The sequence below is a fragment of the Eleginops maclovinus genome, chromosome 8, assembly GCF_036324505.1.
Source record: "Eleginops maclovinus isolate JMC-PN-2008 ecotype Puerto Natales chromosome 8, JC_Emac_rtc_rv5, whole genome shotgun sequence".
In the NCBI taxonomy this organism is placed as follows: Eukaryota; Metazoa; Chordata; class Actinopteri; order Perciformes; family Eleginopidae; genus Eleginops; species Eleginops maclovinus.
This window is the reverse complement of record NC_086356.1, coordinates 18,483,041-18,505,242: the sequence shown is the minus strand read 5'-3', so window position 1 is coordinate 18,505,242 and position 22,202 is coordinate 18,483,041. Positions and strand designations below refer to the sequence as shown.

The following is a 22,202-nucleotide window of genomic DNA, read 5'->3' as shown; positions in this document are numbered from 1 at the left end:
TAAATAAATAACATTTTGATTGCATTGTATGTATTAATTATGATGTTTTAAAATATTACTGCTGGTTTAATGTGTATGTTGTATGTACTGCACTAAATGTTTAAGAATATACTGATTGTATTTGCTTTATAGGGTGGTTAAATCTACAGCATTTGCTGCCTCTTCTATAAATCAAAGCCTACTCTCAAGAGGTCGATGCATTTTCCAGCTAATGAAAGTGCCTTTTAGATGGCTTATTTATATTTAGTAATGGGTGGATTTTCATAAAACATAAAGGAACAATTAATAATAACACATTTTGTGCTCGGGCCCTAATTAACTGTAACGGGTAAAACCATTTAAAAGCAACACATTAGAAGGTACAGCTTTCAATGGACATCTGTACAATAACAAAGTGGAGTAAAAAGTACATTACCTGCGTAAATTTGGGCCACAGGGTTCTTAGTTAAGAACTTGTTGGAAGTTTTACTTTTTCTAAAGAGTACTCCTACCTCTGCGGAAAACCTCATTAATATTCAAGGTGCAGCGCTATGATTGGCTGATGGAAACTCTGACGTCGCACCCAGTTCCAGGGCAAAAAAAAAAGAGCCAGCAGTGGTGCTCAGACCGTGTCTGCTGAGCTCCCCGAAAAATGGTCTGAAGTTTTGTCAGAGCCGAGTAAACTCATGAAAGAAAGCGGGCGACGGATAGCTTTAAAGCTGGACTTGTGTTGTTGTTTCGTTTTTTTTACTATAATTGTGCTTTTGAGACACTTTAAACTGCTTGGTTTGTAACGCGAAGTCGCCGCCGGGATTTCCTCTCATCTCGAAGTTCCCAAGATGAAGTTAGATCCGGTGGTCGGGAAACTGTGTGTAAGTATACACGAAAATATCCCCCCCTCTGAGCAATTAGTTGTATGAATTTGTCTTTTTTCACAAGTGTTAATAATATGTCTTTAACTTATATATTTTAGTATTGTACTCGCTTAACTTACAGTTCCATTATTTATCGAATAATGCGAATAACATTGCTTCAAATTGTCGCTGGGACGTCAGAAGGGTTCTAATAAAATATATATACCGACTGTCTCATTAAAATGACTCCTAGGCCAGTAAAACTGTGACTTTTTTTGGGAAGCTCTGCTGTTCACATGGGACCACAAATCACCGCCAGGCCTGTGAACTTGTTGAAGATGAAACAAGCCCCTGCATTGTCCCAATAGCGCATTCACAGGAAGCAACATTGTGTTTGCTTTTGATTAAAGGGTTTATTTCTGTAAAGAATAGACTAATTGGAGCGTATTGGCTCCTGTGTCTGGTTTAAGTACATGTGCTGCATTATTCACTCTGTCCCCCCAGCTTTAATATTACAGCCACCATCTGTGTTGGACATCATGTGGTCATATTGTTCAGACATTGATGGCTGTGCGGGTCTGTCACAGCGGATGTAGCTGGCCCTATATGCTAACTATTAATAAGTACACTGCAGCTATGCCTGTGAGCAGTGAACTTTTGCTCTAGCTAGCTTTAAATCAAATTGTGTGAAGAGTGTGTTGAGAGGCACGGGTTACAGAGACATGTCTAAAGCTGTAATCAGTTTGACCCTAGAAAAGCCAATAACTTACCTTGCCAGTTAGTCAATTAAAGTCACTAAGTTCCCTCAACAGTTTTTCCAGTCAGCTTTCTTCCACTCTCAGTCCCTCACAGAGACGTCTTTTCATTCCTCGCCTGTTGTTTTTTCCATCTGTGTGCAGCACTAAAGCCTGACACTATAAATACTGTAATGTAAAGCCTTAAAGTGAGGCCAATTCCTTAATGGTTCTTTGGATTAATGTACAATATGTGATTTATTTGTATGTGGCTGGGTTCCCTTTGAATACTTTCCAGTGTGAGATAGGAAATGGAAAATGAATCACAGATCTTAATGACAGAGCAAATGAAGGCTTGGCCGCTTTTGTGGTTGATAAGAGCAGCAGTGTTAGCCATTAAGCTGCAATGTTGTGGCATTTCATCCCATAATGCCTACTGTATGTGTGCTCACTGCATGTGTCGCCGTTAAAGTAGAATGTAACATCTGCTGATGGGCCTAGAGCTTTAACGTTTGTTTTCTGCGTTGTCTGATCTGTGTTTTAAGTCACGCAGTGTTCCATTACTGAAATCAGATTTACTTCTCCGGGTGGCAAAGTCAATGTTTATCTCTTCTGTAAACCACAGTACATTCTGGAGGCCTCGCCAGCAGGCCTTGTTGCTAAGGGACTATGGAGAAACCTCGCCCCCCCACCTCCTATATCCACCCCCATTCCTCCCGCTCTAATCCCCCCCCCCCCTTCAAATTGTGAGTGTACGTGCCTGGGCGTCCAGTAAACTTCCTGTCTAAGAGTACACAGATATGCTGATATTAGGGGCATCAATTTACTTCTGAGGGTCGTCATGCCCGTGCAAATGTTCGCTAGATTGTTATCTGTGATTGCTTACTGTGTGTGTTTGGGTGTGGGTTCACACAGGAAATATCCCTCCATGTCTCTGAGGACAACACAGACAAGGGCAGGTCTGACATCTGGGACAAGTGGAGGCCAAGCTCTGTCTCTGGGGGCAGAGCAGTGGTCAACAAATGGGCCACTCTACTATAATACTGTAACTTTTGCTTAGTGCTGCTTCGCTCAGTGACCATGTGAACAGTTGAAACGGAGCCTGTGGCTTAGAGAGGCTGCATAGACACTGAATGATGCAATGTGGTGCAACAAAGTCACTGTCGGATACCAGGTGGCTGTGCCCCCTTTTATGTTCGCCTGTCACTGGGATTTATTCTGGAGAACGGTCACATTGAGCGATGTCTTATTGTTGGTCGATTGATTATTCTGAAGGAACCTGCTGTTGCTGTCGTCATTATTAATGTGAATCATTGCAGAGGTATCAAAGACCTGCTGACTCACTTAGGGAGTGCCACCTGTTCAGGTGCGGCCTTCACGTGTAATGCATACCAACAGAGGCAAGTCAGCGCTCACACATGAATGGTCCTGCTCTGAGATAAGTGGGGAGAATAAACAGATTATGCCTGTTATGTTTTTAGAACCAAATAGCAACTAATTCACACACACTGAGAAGGACTTTGAGTCTCACAGCTCTCCCATGTGTACGCAAGTCATCTGACGGGTCAGATCACATGGGTTTACTATCCTCTTAGAGGACATTATGGAAGTGGATGTTTGTGGTTTGCTAAGGGCTGCAAAGATATTTTTAGCCGCTTTTTTTTTTTCTTTTTTGCGCTGTTTGTATAATACCTGTTTTACAATGTTTTAAAACAAGAGAATAATTATCACTGGAGGGCATGTTATGACGTGTCCAAGTGTTTGCTTCTTTGTTCTCTGGGTACAGTAATATAGGAGTCTCTTTTATACGTTGGCATTACACTATGTGAAAGCATTGTATTTATACTTTAGTTTAAAAAAAGAAAATCATAACGGAGTAAAAAGTCACTGTTACAAACCTGTTATGCTTTTCTCCCTAATTGCAAATGTGGGCATTTTCAGAAGAGCTAAAACAATATGTCAGTCAATCTTCAATTATTTTTACAATTGATTTATATTCAGTCACTTTTGAAAATAATACTGCAGACATCTTCTGCCTGGTACCAACTGTTTCCATGTGAAGCTTGGCTACTGTTCTGTTTTACGTCACTGAAAACTATATCTCTGGGTTTTTAAAGGAAGAAAGAAAATGTTTGCAGATGTCACTGAGAAATTGTGGTTCATGTATTTTTAAAAATAATGTAAGACATTGAATAGACTTAACGGGCAGTTTGTTGAATAAAAGAGATGTAATGCACATTTTACCGCATATTGGAAGAGTTGTATACCTAACAAACACGCCTTTTATCAAGAAAGCAATCATTTGATTAAATTATAATCCAAATTCAGCCCTTATTAAGGCATTCAGACCTGAAAAAGATTGCACTGCCATAAGCAATTCCTTTTTATTATCCATTAATCAAGTGTTTAATGAAGTGTCAGAGAATAGAAAAAAATGCCTTTATTTTCCAAATCAAGTTGATATTTTTAAATTGCTTGTTTTCATTCAAATAACAGTCCAAAAAAATGCAATATACTTTAATACAACACTTGTGAATATTTAGATTAAGAAGTAGCAACATGTGAAGATTTTGGCTTAAAGGGAGTTGAATTATTAATAACCTGCTGACTAAATGTATAATAATTTAAAGCTCTAAGCTGCTATGTACAGCAGATATTTAGTGCACCTTAAATGGTTCATAAAACTAAGCTGGAGTGGCTTAAAGTTTATGCCCTGATTTCCTGCTCTCCTGGATGAATGAGCAGATTATTACACAAGTTTAAAAGTCTTAGCACAAACTCAACCTTTGTCCGGAGAATGGAGTTCTGTTTACAAAGACATAAATCCCACATAAATTCCAGCTATTGATGGTCACTTTAATCCTTGTTGACCTGCTTCAGCAGCCACATATTCTACATTTTTGCTGCGATGTGTTTATAGAGAAGGCTATAAACTGCCGCCGCTCCATGCACTTTTTTTCCTTTTAACACAAAGACAAGCTTTAATGGAGCTAATGTGATTGTCTCCAGAGCGAGGTGATGGATTCCTGCACATACTTTAATCTATTAGTCATCCGGTCCTGCTCTTTTCATTCTCACCCTCCTGGGGTTGTCTTATGAGTCGCCGCTCAGCTTCTCCCTGAAGATCCCTAATCAGAATTTGAAAAGGCTAAGTTAAAAGCCCTGCTGCACACACATCTCTAAATTCAATTTGTGGATTGATGTTCAATTTCTCTGTCCCTGAACAAAATGCCGTGTGACTCACCATGATGTTGTGCGCTTGTATGAGCTCAGCAGCCAAGCCTTAAAAAAACACACTAGAGACCAACTCGACCTCTCAACACAAACAAATTGGAAAATGTGTGTCACGCTGCACCTGCTCACAACTTTTAAACTCTGCAAACTCTCAGAAGCCCTGTCTCTTTCGTACATCAAAACAATAATATTATGCAGTCAAAATCAACGTCAGCGTGTCAGTCATTTCAGTCAGTTCTGCGACGACTGTGGGGGAATTCACGGTAACTGTCGTCATCACACGCTGTTTTTTTCTCCCTGAAGGTGAATGTCAGCTAACCTGCTTTTGACACACTGTCACTGGTGTAATCAGTGAAGCATACCTCCTGAGGAAACTCAAGAATTTGTGTCGTGGAACTGCTGCTTCCCTGAGTTATAAATATCCAGCCGTAGCGGATATGTTGTGGGTCCAATCAGGTGGCGGGCCCTGCTCTGAGGCCGGCTGCTGTGGATGGAACAGTTTGGAGCTGAACCCTGCATGAAGCCTCTGTATTGTCTCGAGCTTCCTGTGCTCCCTGAGAGGAGGGGGCCGCCACTTTTCACACGCTCCCACTGTGTGTGTGTGTGTGTGTGTGTGTGTGTGTGTGTGTGTGTGTGTGTGTGTGTGTGTGTGTGTGTGTGTGTGTGTGTGTGTGTGTGTGTGTGTGTGTGTGTGTGTGTGTGTGTGTGTGTGTGTGTGTGTGTGTGTGTGTGTGTGTGTGTGTGTGTGTGTGTGTGTGTGTGTGTGTGTGTGTGTGTGTGTGTGTGGTTGTGGTTTGACAATGCTGTTTGCACACTGTGAGCTCTTTCTTTCCTAACTGCTTCAAAGTGACTTGAAAGCTATCCTCCTCATTTCATATCATTCCGCTTTCTTGTTGTTTCTGTGTTTTACGTACACCCTTGTGTCTCTTGCACAACTTTTCTTGTACTTTATTGTGTGTTGCATTGTTGGAGGAGCTATGTGTAAGCGATGGTGCATATGACAATAAGTCCTTTCTTGAATCCTATAATGATAAATGTAGCCGAGCTTGGCTGAACTGAAGGATGGTTTCACAGTTCTGGAGCAGGTGTCAGACTTCTTCTCTTGATGCTTGCTGGGCCGCACTTTCCCTCATCATTTAAGACAGCATGCCAGTGTAATTCATCACTTAAGGAAAGTCAGGCATGGTGCCCTGCTGGCATGCCTATCTGTGGAGGAAAATGCTCTCACTGTCTTGTCAAGGTCAGCCTTGACGGCATTGAGCTGCACATTACACAACAGTCCCTTCAAACACGGCAGAGTACATATTGCCTAAATAAAATTAAAGTTTAATTCAGCAAAAATTGTATTTCATGTCTCCTCTTAAATGATAAGTTGGCGCATGCTGGTTAAATTAGACTAAGGTTAAAAAACCAACCTAATATTGGACTTTTTTTCACTGATACACTAATGATATTAGAGGGGAGATTGGCTGCTGGGCTGGGATTTTATGTTTGGTATTTTCATGCTAACCTAATGTTCAAAACTAACTTAATCTGTTCCTTTTGGTTCAAAGATCCATCGGAATACTTTTGTGACAGTTCAAATAAGAAATGATTGATTCAATAAGACAAGACAATTTAGCAGTTAAGGTAATGATGAATCCCATGAAATATTGACCTGGATTCGTTCTTGGCTTTAGAAATGCTATTAATTGCCAAATGGTGATTTTATTAATTAGTGTCATCGTTTCTCTCTCATGTTTTTGTGAGAGGCCATGTTTGATAAAGATTGAGCTGTGGTTTGTACATAAGTGTAATCGGCTAAATGTCAGAGGTTGACCTTTTTAAAATGTTATGTAAGTGTCATATAAGTCACTGGCGTGCAAAAAACGTTCCAAAACATGTTTGTTACAACCTTTTAGGCTTGTATGTGCTGAAGGAACATCATGATAATGTGAAAAGAAGTAGTAATGGATGGTTGATGATCTGTGTAAGATATCCAGGCTCCAGCTGCTGACCAAGTACAATCCAGAGATTTAAATCCCATTTCACTCAGATCAACAATTCACAGACACATTTTATATGGACTGAACAAATAAGTAACATGATGCATATTTTCTATGTCTATTCTACCATCATCAACACTCATACACTGTGGAATCTAGACCTTATTAAATCACTGTTCTTCTCCCAACAGAAACGCAATCGTCAATTATTTTCTAAATGTTGAAACAATTCAAGCGTAACCTGCTTGCAGTTACTTTGATATTTTCATACAATTACTAAATGCATGTCAATGGGTTTCTGGATAAAAACAATTTCCAAAAGCAAGCATTGATGCATATTTTTCATCTTTGTTCTACCATCCTCATTCGTAGTAATCAGGGTTTTGCAGGCTTACACTGAAACTGAGATTTCTGAATTACATTGTTTATTTTACACTCCTTTTTTTTTGGAGAGGAAGTAAAGAAACCGGGAGTCTGGATTTATTTGTTGTTCGAGGTGCAATATATGACTCGGCAGCTTGAAGACATGAACAAACTATTATTTTCCGCTTCGCTCTAATGCAATATTTTCACCGGAAAGTGGGCGGGGAAGTGACGTTATCGCCCTCATACTATATTTTTCTTTAAAAAACCTTTGTAATATGTTAACTTAAATGAAAGTCTTTCCTCTTTATCATGATGACTGAGATTATGGATGTAATTACTATCCTGATCGTCCTGTAATTGTCCTGAAAAGAGTTGACTAATAAGAAGAGCATGATATGGAGAGTCGGGTCCGAATACAGGAGTTCTAATGAGGTACAGCATGTTGTTTCTTACCAGCTATGATTGAAATCATCCGTCCAATGTGAAAGAAATAAGTGTAGATTTGTGTGCATTGTATCTGCGTGTGTGCTAGAGTTCATTGCATGTTGTGCCCTTTATTTTTTGCAATGCAGTTCACTATAATTCCCTCAGGGGAATGGAGTGATCGCAGCCCTCTAAATGGCCCATTGATAACCCAGGTCAGCTGAAAGGATGTCCTGTCATTTATTCACAAATGCATTTTCGGTGAACATTGCATGTGTAGTGTTTGTGCCAGGGCGAGTCGGAAGAACCCAGGGTGTTCAGAGGAAGTGGAGGGAAGCTACCGTCGCAAAAACAGAGGGGCTGTCATTATTGTATTCCCAGTTTTTATTAGTTTAACTTGCATACAGATGGGAAGCATGACAATAGGATGTTGTTTAACCAGATAGTCTGCAGCCAAGCCCACTGTACAGGACGAAAGGCTGTGAAGTGGACTGAACCACTTCAGCCTGTGCTTGGAGAGGTTCCAGGGATTGTGGGTTTGGAGGGCTTTCGACATTGAGGTTATGGTCACTCCTTTAGCTTGGTTCCAGAGGTAAAGCTATGCTGCATTGTGGCTGCCCATAGTGTTTATGTTCATTTATATCCATGTAGTTCAGCAGCTAAAGGCTATTATTGTGGACACATGGTGATGGCGTTTCTTCCTTGTCTGCAGGTGGTGTTTTTAAGAAATACCACACAGCGGGATTAAGATTTAAGTTTGAGTGTTTTTCAATTCTCTGCTGTTTTATAAACAACTATTTTAACCACTCTTAAGATGGGGACAGACTGGTTTCTTTCTCTTGTGAGCTAAAGGAAGTAGTTGATTAATTCTTGAGATGCCCAACACAAAGGTAATAGTCCATTTTTTGGGGGGGGAGTTTTACATTTTCAAGACAAAACAAATCCTCAATAAATGAGTCCGCAGGGTGATAGATATAGATAAAATATGCTGGTAGGTGCCGCCCTGCTTCTTTTGTAAAATGCTACTGTACCTTCTGCATAGCAAACCTTGAGCTGCTGAGTCTGCCAGGTTAGCTTGTGAGGGCAGCTGCACCTGGGAGGGTTTTGAATCACCGGCCTGGAATGAACAAAGACTGGAGATGATGTCATCTCTGCTGTCTATGAACCGTCAAAGACACCCGAGTTCTTCTATGTTGAGGTTTTGATTGGCAATAGGGATTTATTACCTTCTAACTGCTGTATTATTTAACTTTTGGACCTTCAGTGCAATGTCACATTCTGCTCTGTAGACGTGTAGGATTACCTAAAGAGCAGCTCATTCTTTCCCCATCTTTTCTTTCCACTGTTGCCGTGCGCATGCTCTCATACGCAGCTCTTTCTCTCTTGCCTTTTCACACGGCCTTCCACTTACTCTTTCTCCGAGCCCATGTCTCTTTACATCCCCCCACCCCGCAGTCAGACACATAGTGTATTCAACTCTAAATACTCGCCCTGTGTCATGCAAGCTGTTAGTCCTCCCCTCTCATTTTATCTCCCTCCCCTTTTCCTTCTCTCTTCTGTCCCCCTCTCTCCAGAATGTTTGGATAGATCTAAATGGTGTGATTGTGACTGCTCTGCCGGCCGTCTGCCCCTCCACGTCTAGCTCTCAGCGTCTTTGGAAAGTCTGACGTGAGCGCAGGGAGAGGAAGAAGGCAGGGAGAGAGGGAGAGGGGAAAGTTCTTTTGAACAACAAGGCATGGCGGCCCTCCAGAGAGCCAAGTCTAGCATCAGGAGTCGCTCTCCACTCTTTCCCCACCTCTGTTTATCTGTTCTCAGTCTTTATTCCTCCCATTCTCCCACACTGTCTTTTTTAGACAACCAATTCCCTGCAGAACATCTTCAGCGGGCTGTCTTCAGTTTCTCACTTTGAAATGATCCTTCCCTTTTCTCCCTCTCTATCCGGCCCTCTCCACCCTAACCTGTTCATTCTGGTGGACGGGGTAGATGGGAGGGAGGGGGGGGTGTGGCACAGGAGAGACAAAACCTCCAAATCTAGGCCTCTCGTTTACCCCAGGAGGTGTCGCGTTGCGTTGGAGGCGCTTCACGGCGGTGTCACATGTCGTGGCATTCAAAGAGCCGGGGTTTGAGAATGTGGGTCATTTGAAGTAGAGCCACTAAAGTGTGTTGTTTGCCAATGAATAAGGCCTTCTCACATTGACATGGTGAAAAGCGTGTGAATAAACACCAGCGCCTGGGGGCCACGCTAAAGTGTTCGGCCGTATTCTTCTCGGTACCCCACCTATACAAGCCTGTTATTATCCAGGGCATGAATAGATTTTTGGTATCACATTTGATACGGGCACCGTGCTGGTGATAGCTGAGATTCCTTATCAACTCCCTTGCTGCTTAGAGCCTCTGCTTTTTAAACGCCTCCTACATAAAAACAGATAATAGAATAATGAAGTTAGGGTTGCCTGTGTCGCCGCATAGTTAGGGTATAGCTCTGCATCACGGTTGTTTTGACTCCACTTCAGACCAGCTGCTCGGCTCCCGTAATTGCTTTCCCACGGCAGATGTTCGGATCAGATGGTTCGAATTAAGTTGTAGATTGCTCACACAAGGCTTCCTATGAAGATGAACTCCCCTCTTTACTGTCCTTTATGTAACGTGTTCCACTGGTTACACAAAACTAATGCACTATTCCGTTCTTCTTCTCCCTGATGATTCAGGTGTTTGCGGCAGTGCTCCTCGTCGGGCTGGTTTGTCACGCAGCAGAACCTCCAGCCGCTCAGTGGTCCGGCGATGATTACAAAAACCTCACCCTCAGACGGCACAGGACATGTGTGGAGAACGAGCAGTACCTCCACCAGGGACTCTGCTGCCTCAACTGCCAGGCTGGTAAGGAGAAGCACATTAAGAGGGATATACAGTAGACAGTGCATCTCCAGTTACATGCAGCCAAACACATGTGGAATGCGGGGCCTGTATCAGGACGTCAGCTTTAAACTCCCTTTGATCAACACGCTTTCATTGTTTCCTGTATCATCAAACACGGGCTGCCACTCCACAACTGACTAGAGCTAACATTTAAATGGCATTTAGTGTGAAAAAGTCAAAACCTGAAATGTATACTAAATGAGTTTCAAATATCCACCGCATGGTCTGGAAAGAATGCATGGTGGCGAGGAACTGCTCCCACCGATCAGTGGGATGTGAAGGGAAAGTGGAAATTATGCAGGGGAGGTTATTTTTAAGTCACAATTTGTTAAGGTACAAACCATCTTAATTGATTCTGTAGGAATTTGCTTAATTTTCAAACGTATTTAACTAAGATGCCATTGCTGCATGAGGTTTCTAGCTGATTGAGTTATTTCATTTGCCAATCTGAATTTAAGAAATTCTAAGAAATAATTGTATTTGATCTACTCTGGTTCACAGTCATATTATAAACTAGTGCTTCATTTCCAAAACACATGACCGTTCATCAAATTATATCTGCAAGATGTTTGAATTCCAAAATATTTATTGACTTAAGGTTACTTTTATCATGTGATTTTTTTATCAGTTTGAGTAAGTAGACCTTTAGGCCTACACATGTGTGGCATAAAAATTGAAATTAGGCCTTTAGAAAATCAGCTGTTTGTAACAAGAAAGAGACAAAGTGTTGTTATTTATGGGTGAGAGATATTAATAGATGTTCACTGATAAAACAGAGCAGCACTGCTTGGTTGTGACCTGTAGAACGTTTTTTATGCTCTTGTGTTTTATGATTCTGTTGTATTGCATACTTCTCAATACCACACAATTAAGATTACGTTCAACCCTATATATCTTTGCTCCCCGTGGCATATTCAACTGTGTCTTTGTTCCATTGGTGCATCAGATAAACCCTGGAAACACACGGGATGCATGAACTGAGTATAAAAATCCAGAGCATGACAGTTGACCAGAGGGGGGGATCACTGTGTAATTCAGTGAATTGTTCTCTCTTCTTCTTCTAGTCCCCGTGAAATGTGGACATCCAAGCAACATCATGCAATAATGAGTATTTGAGTGCAAGTCATTTATACTCTGTAGTAAAGCTGGAGTTCATATGGATTGCATTACAAATGCATTTCTTATTATTACAAAACAGAACAAACACAACCCAACATCAAAAATATAAAAAACACAAGACATTAGAAAGCTGGCAAACATGAGTTACTAGTCGGAAAACCAGAATGCCACATTGGTTTCTGTTTTATGAGCTTTCATATCCCAAAGCTCCCGCCGAAAGCTAAAAGGCAGCCTGATTCTGTCACATCACAATAATGAGATTTAGATAGATAGAAGACATTCCCTGGACTTTCACTGCCTGTACTTTGGGTTGATTAACCAGATGAGCTTTTGCTTGTATTTTATTATTTGCAGGAACCTTTGTGCAGAAAGGATGTGAAAGAGACGAGGAACAGGGAACGTGTGTTTCCTGTGAGCACGGACAGACGTACACGGAGCACTCCAACGGGATGAACCGCTGCCTGCCCTGCACCCACTGCCGCTCAGGTGACCACATCCTTTGCATCACCACATGGAGTTCAGCAAATCAGGACCTTTATTCAGTCATCAGTATGAGTGGATGAGTTAGAAATGATATAAATAATTTTCCTTGCTATTTTTTTTTGCTTTTTTTCTTTCAGCTTTTTATTTAAAATTTGCCAAGATTTGGATATGCAAATGCATGATCAAATCAATTGGATCCTTTTTCCACACATTTAAACGCAAATAGTGAAGCAAGTCACATATTTAATTTATCAAACAGATGTCAATTAATTATTGTATTGATTAATCGATTATTGTTTGGTCCCAAAAACCTTTAGCTATTATAGGAAAATAAAAAAAAAAGTTCCTAAGAGGCGTAGTGTTTGTTTTCAGATGTGTTTGTTTGTCTAAAGAACAACTTAAAGCTTGACTAAATACAAGCCTTTTAGTTGCGAGAAAATGACTTTACGACTAATCCATTACTTAAATTGTGTGTTATTACTTTGAAATTGACGTACCTAGTAGTCCACTAATCGTTTAGTGTCCGTTTGTGTAGAAAAATATAAAATGTGTGTATTTTAATGTGAGCACTGTACTTTAATTATATGTTTACGAACAACTACATTGTATGTCTTGTCAGATTTAATCGGGCAATAGGTTTGTCCAATCAAAATGAGTCACAGGTAGTTAAAAGTAAAAGATAATTATAAATGAAATGACATATAAATGACTTGCCCTTTAATTCCTATAGCCCTGCCCTTTATGCAGTTCTTCAAAGATTTATTGTCGGGGAAAGTTAATACCTTTTTGTCTGCGCCCCCTCCTTTCAGATCCACTCTGAAAATGTGATCTTGTGATGTTACAGAGCAGCAGGGCGTGTCTTTGTTGTTTTGTTTCAGGGGCTGAATGTGGCCATGTTACCCGTCTCTGGAGATTTGCTTGTGTGTCTGTCCTACCTGGCTGAACTGGGTGTGGCTGCGTCTCATTGTCTCCCACACTGTGCGTCTTTGTGTCCGATGAAAGGACGGAGCCACAGAAAAGAGACTCCTGTTACATAGGATGTCTTGTGTGCTCTTTCCATGGCTTTTAAAATAGAGCTTTGTGCGTTTGGCTCCAGTTTTAACTTATTTACCACAATGTAATAACTAAAGGGAACGTGGCAAAGGAAATTTGAATTACATTTTAAAGATTTAACCATGCTCTGGACTTCCTGTTGGGGAAAAAACATGCATGAAGTAGTTTAAATTAATACCATGCGCTATGCTTATGTTGTAACTTAGCTTTCTTAACATTCTAAGCCATAGTTCCGCATGTTGTATCTCTCAAACACAGCTTCATAATGAATGTTGTGGAGTTATTTTAGCTGTGACATAACCATGGTTTTTATTCTGAACAAAGCTATCATTCTAATTAGATCAACTTGATGAACTACTTAGATTCGACACAAAGTACAGAGAGAAAGCTTTTCATAATCAGACGGGCTGAACACACACTTGACTCTGATTTTGAGCCCCACCCTCCCCACCCCCTACACACAAAGCACCAATTTAATAAGAATAACATAATCAAGAAATAATAGTGTATGCCTCAAAACACCAGCTGCCAGTTCTGTGTGTTTTTTATCTCTATTGAGGGTTTGTTTTGAATTGTTTTGGGTTACCTGTTTAAAGATAGGGCATGCAGTTTATTTTTGGGCAAAAATGATGTTGAATATTTTTTAAATGGTGATTATTGAAACAAATAGTTATGTTGTTTTTATTCATTGGAGTTTTTTTCTGTTGTTTTACTTTCCTATTTAAAGTTGGGCTATGCAGATTAATTTTATCAAAAACAATGTTTCATATTTCAATATTTTTAGTTGAGTCAAGATGTTTGAAACTGTTTTATGGAACTTTATTTGTTTTTTAATTAGGATACCAAGTTTATTTATAACCAAAATAATGTTTAATGTTTTAGTATTCTTTTATTTAAGAGATGATGTACGAAATAAATAAATAAATAATCAATTATTTAAATATAAGTACTCAAGGTTACTGCACGGGTTGGCGCGCTGGACAAAAAAAGAGAGCTTCTGGACTCAGGCTATATTTTAAAGTTCTGGCATTTTTGTTTTACCCTTTGCAGACCTAGGGGAACCACTTGAATCACAATTATGCTCGAATTTTAATCTCCAATATTTGCTCAATGGAGCCAAAAATAAAGCGCCCACCCTCTCTGTGTTACTTCCCAATTATCTCTAAGCATCATTTTGTGACAAGACTGAAAAACATGATGTTTCACTTCGCTGAGCCACAATAGCAGTTGCTCTGTGCATCAGTACAACGGGCTCTACACAGAAACTGTGTCCATGTCTAATGTGAAATGTGCTTTTTTTAGTGCGAGGAAGCAGAAGGTGCTGCAGTGTGTGTGTGAAAGGGCTCCTCTGGCATTGAAACTCAACACACATAAACACAGCTTTATTTCTAGCTTGATGTATTTAACTAAATGGCAAACAAATGTGACAAAATGAGCAGAATTAGTCACTCAACAATATCATCAGCTTTGTTTAACTACTATTTAAGTCTTTGTATAAATCTTTTCCTGCACGGAGACATCATTTTTTAATCAAAGGAATCATTGTGAGAAACTTCAACACTTTTTAAGTATGAACACATTTCAGAATGTTTATTTGTGACACATTTTCACAGTTCATGACTTGTTATTTTCAAATATTTATGTGTTCTACAATCACTGGGAGATTATAGTTTGCTGCAGGGCTTAGAGTTTAACAGCCGTGCGATTTACGAGGTTGTCCCCAAGAGTCCACGCGCCCCGTCGTAAGAAACGAACAAAACTTTCCCAAAATAAATAGTTTAATATTGGAAAAATGTTCAATAAATTTGCATTATATCATTTAACCATTAAAATTAGGACAATCAAACCCACTGTCTCCATCATTTGGCAGGAGAAGCAGTAAAGCAGTAGTCAGGGGAACTTCATAGCGGCGTCTTTGTTGGTGTAAACAGGGAGTGCAGACGCTAGCCAGCCCAAAAAAACACTGGCAGGAGACCAGGAGTGGTACCAGTTAATTATAATATGTACCAAAAGTACAAACTCTGAGATAGTTATATCAGCTCTTTGAACATCATTTGGACCAAAAAAGTGGATTAAGCACACTGATATCCAACACACAAGTCTGCTTGGTCCCTGCTCTGTAGACGTGTTTATATTCATACTATCCAAGTTGTTGCTGTGAGCCATCAAGTCATTCCATATATAGTGTTACATAGCATAGCAGCTGTTATATCTACAGGCCCATTCTACCCAGCTACATTTAGGTGAGCGTTACACTGATAGTCGCTCACAATTAATGACAGGACAGATGCAAGGAATGAACTCAGACTGAGAGTACACACTTTTTACTCTCTTTACTCTGTCTGGATGGGAACAGTAAATACTTAGTCTAACATGTAGACGAACGACGACAGAGCTCCCCCCATAAAATACACATTTCTTCAGCTCATAAACAGCCTGACACACCTTACAGATTCCCTTATGAAGGTGGCAGATGACTAATTGTGGACTTTGTATCCAGGGAAAAGTCTCTCCTGTGGAAAGAATGACAGAACATGTCGTCATGTTGGTGAACAGGGTCATAAAATATAATTATCTGGACAACTAATTTGGAAAAATGACAGGAGTGTCCTTGCATTTTGCATCACTTTATCCTGACTGGTAAGCATGGACTTCAGATTTCTGCAAAGGTCGTCCTGTGGAGGTTGTTTCTGATTTTGATCGTATCTGAAGGGCTAGGGTTACTGTCTTCCCAGCTCTTAATTGAATAAATGAATGCCAGATTCTACATGCCTTATTATCCTCTGAATATCATCTAAGAGGAAGATATAATTGGAAACCCAGTTATCTCCCTTTTTGGTGGTAAAGAACTCCCACATAATTGCTTCAGATGTGACCCAAGTATTGTTGGCATGCCGACGGTCACATGTTTATTATGAATTTACTTAGACAGCTCTGTAGAGGCTTAACAGAGCTAGAGCTGGGACTCCACTGCTTTCTTTTAAAGGATTTATATTACTCAAGATACTGTATGTTTACACTCATCATTTCATATTGTTTTATATCTTTATTTGTATTTAATGTGCTGTTAAATATGGAGTGGTGGAATAAGTACCTTACTCAGCCTGCTTACTACATACCAGTATTTTACTTGACTTTTTCCAGTTTACGATACTTAATATATTTAAAACTCATAGTAAGAAGTTACTTTTGTACATATAATAAGATTATATGCTTTTATAATATGATGCAGTGCAGTACTACTAATATATAAATGCAACCCAATACTTTGATAAGTAGTGATGACAGACTACAACGTTAAATGTGAGTTTGTGATTAAAAACAGTATAATACAATATTTTATGATAATATAATAATCTAAAAAGTGCAATTCAGCATGCTGAATGAGCTGATTATACTTATGACATCCCTTAGGACTTTGAATGGTGTATTTTAACCCGAATACCTCCTTTGTAAAGAAGTTATTTCATGAGTAAGAAGTTTGTACTTGGCTTTATTTCTGTATACAACATCTGTTTAATTTGAATTAGTTTGTGTACGGATATTTCACATCCTTATCCGCCATGTGTTCATCTGTCTGGCATCTTCTCTCTCCACAGATGAGATTGTAACAGCGTCCTGCAGCACCACCACAGACACCCAGTGCCAGTGTAGACCAGGAACCTTCTGTGTGCCGGATCAGGCCTGCGAAGTCTGCAAACGTTGTGCCAAGTAAGTCTCATTTACTTCTCTCCTGACAGAGTTTTCAGTTCTACTCCTCTAGTGTATCTCTTTAGCTCAGTGTTTAAGCTGTTAAGAGGAGATTAGAATGACTCTTTAGGACATATTTCAATCTTAAACACTCAATTTATCCAATTCAAATTCAACTCCAGATTTTAAGAAAAACCAGAATCAAAATCATCAGGTCTCTAGTTCTTGGGGATCAGCGTGAAGCTCAAAGGTTATGCTTTTTATGTATGTTTTACTACAACTTCTTTCTACTAATTGACAGGTGTAAAGTTGGGGAGGAGGAGGTAAAGAAGTGCACCCCGTTTTCTAATACAGAGTGCCGAAAACGGGATCCGTCCCCCACTGAAAAACCTCCTGCCCTTCCTTCACCAACCCCCGCTTCTTCAGCAGACATCGGTATGACTCCACGGCTTCATGTTAATTCTCAAGCTTTGTTTTTTAAACCTAATCCCTCACTGATGTATGTCTGTTTATTCCTGCAGTTACTCCTGTGTGCGTTTCCCTGGCCATCCTCTTTCTTATTATTCTTGTACTGGCTGTGCTGTGGTTCAAGCAGCGTTCCTGTCAAATACCCTGTGAGTTGACATTGTGTGCTGTGACCTTTGCAATGCTGTTTGGTTATTAATGATGTAGTACCAATGATGTGTGTCCTCTTCAAACAGGTTCAAAGAGCCACTGTGATTCCAGTGAAATTGTGAAGATTCCTATTGTAAGTTATGGTTTGGCTCTGGTTTGATTCTTCTAATATGTGTCTCTCCTGTGTGTTAGCTGTCACAATGGATTATATTTATTATAGATCACAATCAAGGCTAAACAATGTAACCCATGTAGAAACAGCCCACACTGTTATTTATTCATATTCATTTCTAATTAGATTTACTAAAATCTGTCTACGTAAATTCAGCTTTTGTGTTTTGATGTATCTAATTGTTATTTTTATTCACACTGTTACTTTCATGTTTTATTATCTCTGCATGAATTCAACATTATTAAACACACAGGGATTAATAAATGTGTATCTCATTTTATTTGTTATTTTTTTTCTGTGCAGGACGAGAGTGGAACCACAGCGGAGGAGAGACAGAACGATCAGAACGCAGGTCTGGAGGGAGAGGAGCCCCGTCCTGAGTCGCGGCCCCTGCTGCAGGAGACCCAGGCCGGGATGACCAAAGCCTCCCCTCCCCTGGAGGATGAGGACCGGGGGCTGGGAGACAGTTTACCAAACACCACCAGCTCATCTCAGACCAGCCTGTCAGCCATGCCCACAGCAGCTTCTTCTGGGAACACCCCAAACACCCCCCACCAGAGCCCCGATGCTATCAGGCCGCCCCCTGCAGACATGGTGAGGGAGAAAATAAATCTTAAAGGGTCCCTCCTACTCCTCTCACTTCTAGGTTCATATTCATATGTTGTGTCTCTACTGGGACACGTCTCCATGCTTTAATGTTCAAAAAGCTCTTTATGTTTCTCATACTGCCTGTGCTGCAGCCCCTCTTTTCCCCCTCTGTCTGAAACCAGAGCCCAGTCTGCTCTGATCAGTTAGCTGGACGGCTCTGTTGTGATTGGTCAAACGCTTAGAGCTGTCCCTCCCCTTAGCCTATCAAATACAATGTGTTGTAGCGCTAGCCAATATAAGGACGTGTGTTACATAGTGATGTCACTGTGTTACAGAAGCAAACAAAGGAGTCCAACTTTAAGTCATCAGAACAATCTCAAATAATTAGTGTTGTATTCTAAATTCCAATTGTTATTTGTTATCTTCTGCTTAGTTTATTAAAATACTGATGTTGAATGTGTACTTATTTGGTATTTATTTGTTTGACATTTGGTTTCCTATTCATTTAATACTGTTTTATTTCTCTCTTTATCTGAACATGTTCATTTACTAAAGGATTTCTGATTGTTGATGACTCGCCTATGTAACCGGATTTGTGTGTTTTATTTTGTAGGATGATCCTCTGCAACAACGCTTGGTGCCACTACTAGGTAAGAGATAAGATTCTGGTGATAGATAGATAGGAGAGAGATCTCCCCTCTAAACTCAACTGAAGAAGCAGCTGTACTCAGAACGCTGCACAGTTTATTTTACAGTTCTTGTCATTCCAGAAGGAAGTGAAATAAACAGGATCTCTTCAAGATCCCACATTTTCTGCTGGATAGATTAATAATCTCATGACAGTCAGGCCGCATCCGAGCCTTCCGGGCGTTGGAACATGCTGTCTCTCTTCTGCCGTTTGTTTTTCTCTTGCTGAATTAAAGAAGGACATAGCCTAACAGATTTGTTTGATCCTCCATTAAACATTTCATGTATGCATCCCCTGAGGAGTCCTGAAATGTCCTGATTGTTCTTGTAGAGGAACAATGTTAGCACTGTGTCCTTGCAGTAATCGCTGTGTGAGATTTCAAAGCATTTCATTGTGAGTTAGTGTCAACAATGATTTATACATCCATTGTAAGAGAACTCAAACAAGTACAAATGCAATATAAACATTTCCAAAGTTTCTGTGTTCTCACTTCCTGCCTCACCATCTGTTATCTATAGGCTCGGAGAAATCCCTGAAGAAGAGCTTTGATTTGTTCGACGAGTACCTGGATGTGCGGATTCATAACAAGTTCTTCAGAATGATCGGAGTCAGCGACAACCACATTCGGATTTCGGAGAACGGAGCCCCCAGTGACAAAGTGTATGAACTGCTGAAGAACTGGATGCAGAGGCAGGGACTGAAAGCCGACATCAACGACCTGCTGGATGCTCTGCTAAGCATGGACCAGCGACGCTCCGCCGAGAGCATCGCCTCCGCAGCCCTGAGAAGACGCTACTACAAACACGCAGACGCACCCTGAGCACTGAAACGCCGGGGTTCTGCAGATGAAGTAAACAGAAAAAGTACTTAATCCAAGAAAAACTAAAAAAGCACATAGACCGTGTCTCTGGACATTGTGTCTCATGAACAGGCTTACCTCTTTGTGGCTGACCGGCCATGTATTCAGAAGCCAGTAGTTTTTAAAAAGAAAAACACAAAAAGGGGAAGGTCGGGCCGTATTTATCAGAGCTCTGAAGATGTTGACTACTTGCCAAATGCAGAGGTGCGATAACGAAAAATGAAGAATATGTGTTGTGGTCAAATTTAAACAAAGAGCAGACTAGCATGAAGGCGTCAGCTTCCACAGGCAGAAATTGGCTGCATGTTTTAGGCCCTAATGAAGCAACATGCGTAAAAACTGAACGCTTTCTGGGCGTGTGTCTCACAGATCACCACCTGGAGACAAGGATATACACTGGTTTGTAGCAGTGGCATTAGCTATGTCGCTAATACTGTGCCTCTCTGATGCACTGACCTCTGGCACATGTAGGATTAAAACTACAATCATGCTTTAGTTTTATAGATTTAGGGTTAACAGATCATGGTCATTTTCCTGACAGAGTTAGGAAACTGTTGTTATGGTGGTCTATTTGCAGCCTTACTAATCATACGTTTTACCTCTTCAGTGCCATCCGATGATCTAAATGTATTTAGTTATCAAGATTTCATTCTGTTAAAAGAGATAAGTGTTTTCATAGATTTTATACGATGGAGTCACGTTGGAGAAATGTTTTCAATCTTTGTCTTTTGTATGTTCCATGTTACTACACATTTACACGACATTGTAACAGAAATTTCACAAGCTGTCTCTGTTTGAACAGCTTTCAGTAGTTTAGTCTGATGTTTCCATAATGTTTCCATGTAACTTGGAGAACTTCAAAGGTCATTTTATTTATTGACATATTTATTCTTATGAATAATAATTAAAATTCATTATTTATACCATTGTAAAAACAAACGACCCTGCAGTACGCACTCCGTCCGTGTTGTGATAGCGTTTTTAACTTCAGGGTAAAATGACTGACATCAAACATGCTCAAGTGGTGTTTAAAACGTGTCATGTTTAGTTGAACTGTGTTTCTGCTTGCCGCCCGGCGTTCAGGGTGAGTACTCTGGTCCACACTGTCAATGTGTCCGTTTTTCATGTGCCATTTTTTCAGAAGACACCACATCAGCAGTGTGGAGGCCTTCGTGAGGCTTAATGCGCAACATGTCATTTCAAATTAGAGTTATCTTTGAATACGCTGGTTGACCTGTTGAGTCGTAATCCGACTGAACAAATAGTCCCTCTGTAAATGTCTGCTGTGAAGCATGCAGGTAAGGGTTGTTTAGTCTTGGTGAGACTCACACTAAATGAAGGAAACTTCCTCTGGATTTAAGAAGCTCAAATGTATTTCCTTATTCTGTCACTTGTACATACAATCGCCCAGAGAGCATTGAAGCCTCACATAGTGTATATGTGTATATATTCAGCTTTATTAACAAACCAAAATAAATATAGAACAGCAGCTGGAGTAGTTGGCTGTTAAAGTGGTGTCATTTTAAACTAGATTTAGCCCGGTTTCTGCAGTCTCTCATGTATAAAGGAAAGAGTTACAGAGTTATATATTATTTCTGAAGAGTGATGCTACAGTGCTGGCACTGCCATCTATTGACAGACAATGAAAATACAGCCAGCATCAATTTCTAGGGGTCCTACAGTATACACCTTCTGACTTATCATTCTCCCACACTTTCACCTCTTTCTTTAAAACTCCTCTCAGCCTTTCCTGGAGGAGCGTAGCAGTGGATAGGCTTCAGTGCCTCGGTTCTCTCTGTGGCAGTTCATGTCTTTCTTTTTTTGAAATCATTTCTGTGTTTTTAATCTAACATATTCCATGTTTCCAAGTCCTAAGCCGTTCAATTAACTTCCTTTGACTTGTGTAAAAACGTTCTGTCCAACGTTGCCATTAAGATTCCTCCCTTGGTTATTGTTTGCTTGTCATACATTTGAGATATAAATTATGCAAATACATCAAAGCTGTTTTTATGTCAATTTCAAATAAATGTGTTGTACAGTTGAGTGTCTTGGAACTGTTTGAAAGGACTGATGTGTTCATGTTTGGTCACACTAAAAGATAAATTGTGTAACTTTATTAGACACATATTTAAATATAACCAGCTGACCTGGCCAAAATTGTGTTTTCTTGATGAACTTTCTTGTTGCCTGTGCAACCCTGAAATGATGTCTATATTCTGAGCAGTTCCAGAAAGAAGCAACACTTATTTGGAAAAACAAATGATTAATATACAAAAACAATTTCTAAGAGAGTTGGACTGTGTATGTGTGTAATTATTTATAATATCAAAGACCAGACCACTCAACTGGAATTTCAACCAGTCATTCATTTTCATTTCCTCCATTACACTCTCTCTGTTGTGATGAAAGACTCTTCAATCAGGATTTCAGATTAAATTTTCTGG

At 40.1% G+C, this 22,202-nt stretch overlaps 1 protein-coding gene across 1 annotated transcript; it reads left to right on the top strand.

Annotated features, from left to right (window-relative positions):
* The first annotated feature begins 590 nt into the window (after window positions 1-590).
* On the top strand, window positions 591-21,799 carry tnfrsfa (tumor necrosis factor receptor superfamily, member a). The gene is made up of 10 exons (XM_063889193.1): window positions 591-851; window positions 10,284-10,452; window positions 11,965-12,096; window positions 16,746-16,857; window positions 17,138-17,271; window positions 17,358-17,450; window positions 17,538-17,584; window positions 17,927-18,217; window positions 18,825-18,861; window positions 19,418-21,799. The coding sequence occupies exons 1-10, from the start codon at window positions 819-821 to the stop codon at window positions 19,717-19,719; spliced, it is 1,350 nt and encodes a 449-aa protein (XP_063745263.1). The 5' UTR covers window positions 591-818; the 3' UTR covers window positions 19,720-21,799.
* The last annotated feature ends 403 nt before the right edge of the window (window positions 21,800-22,202 follow it).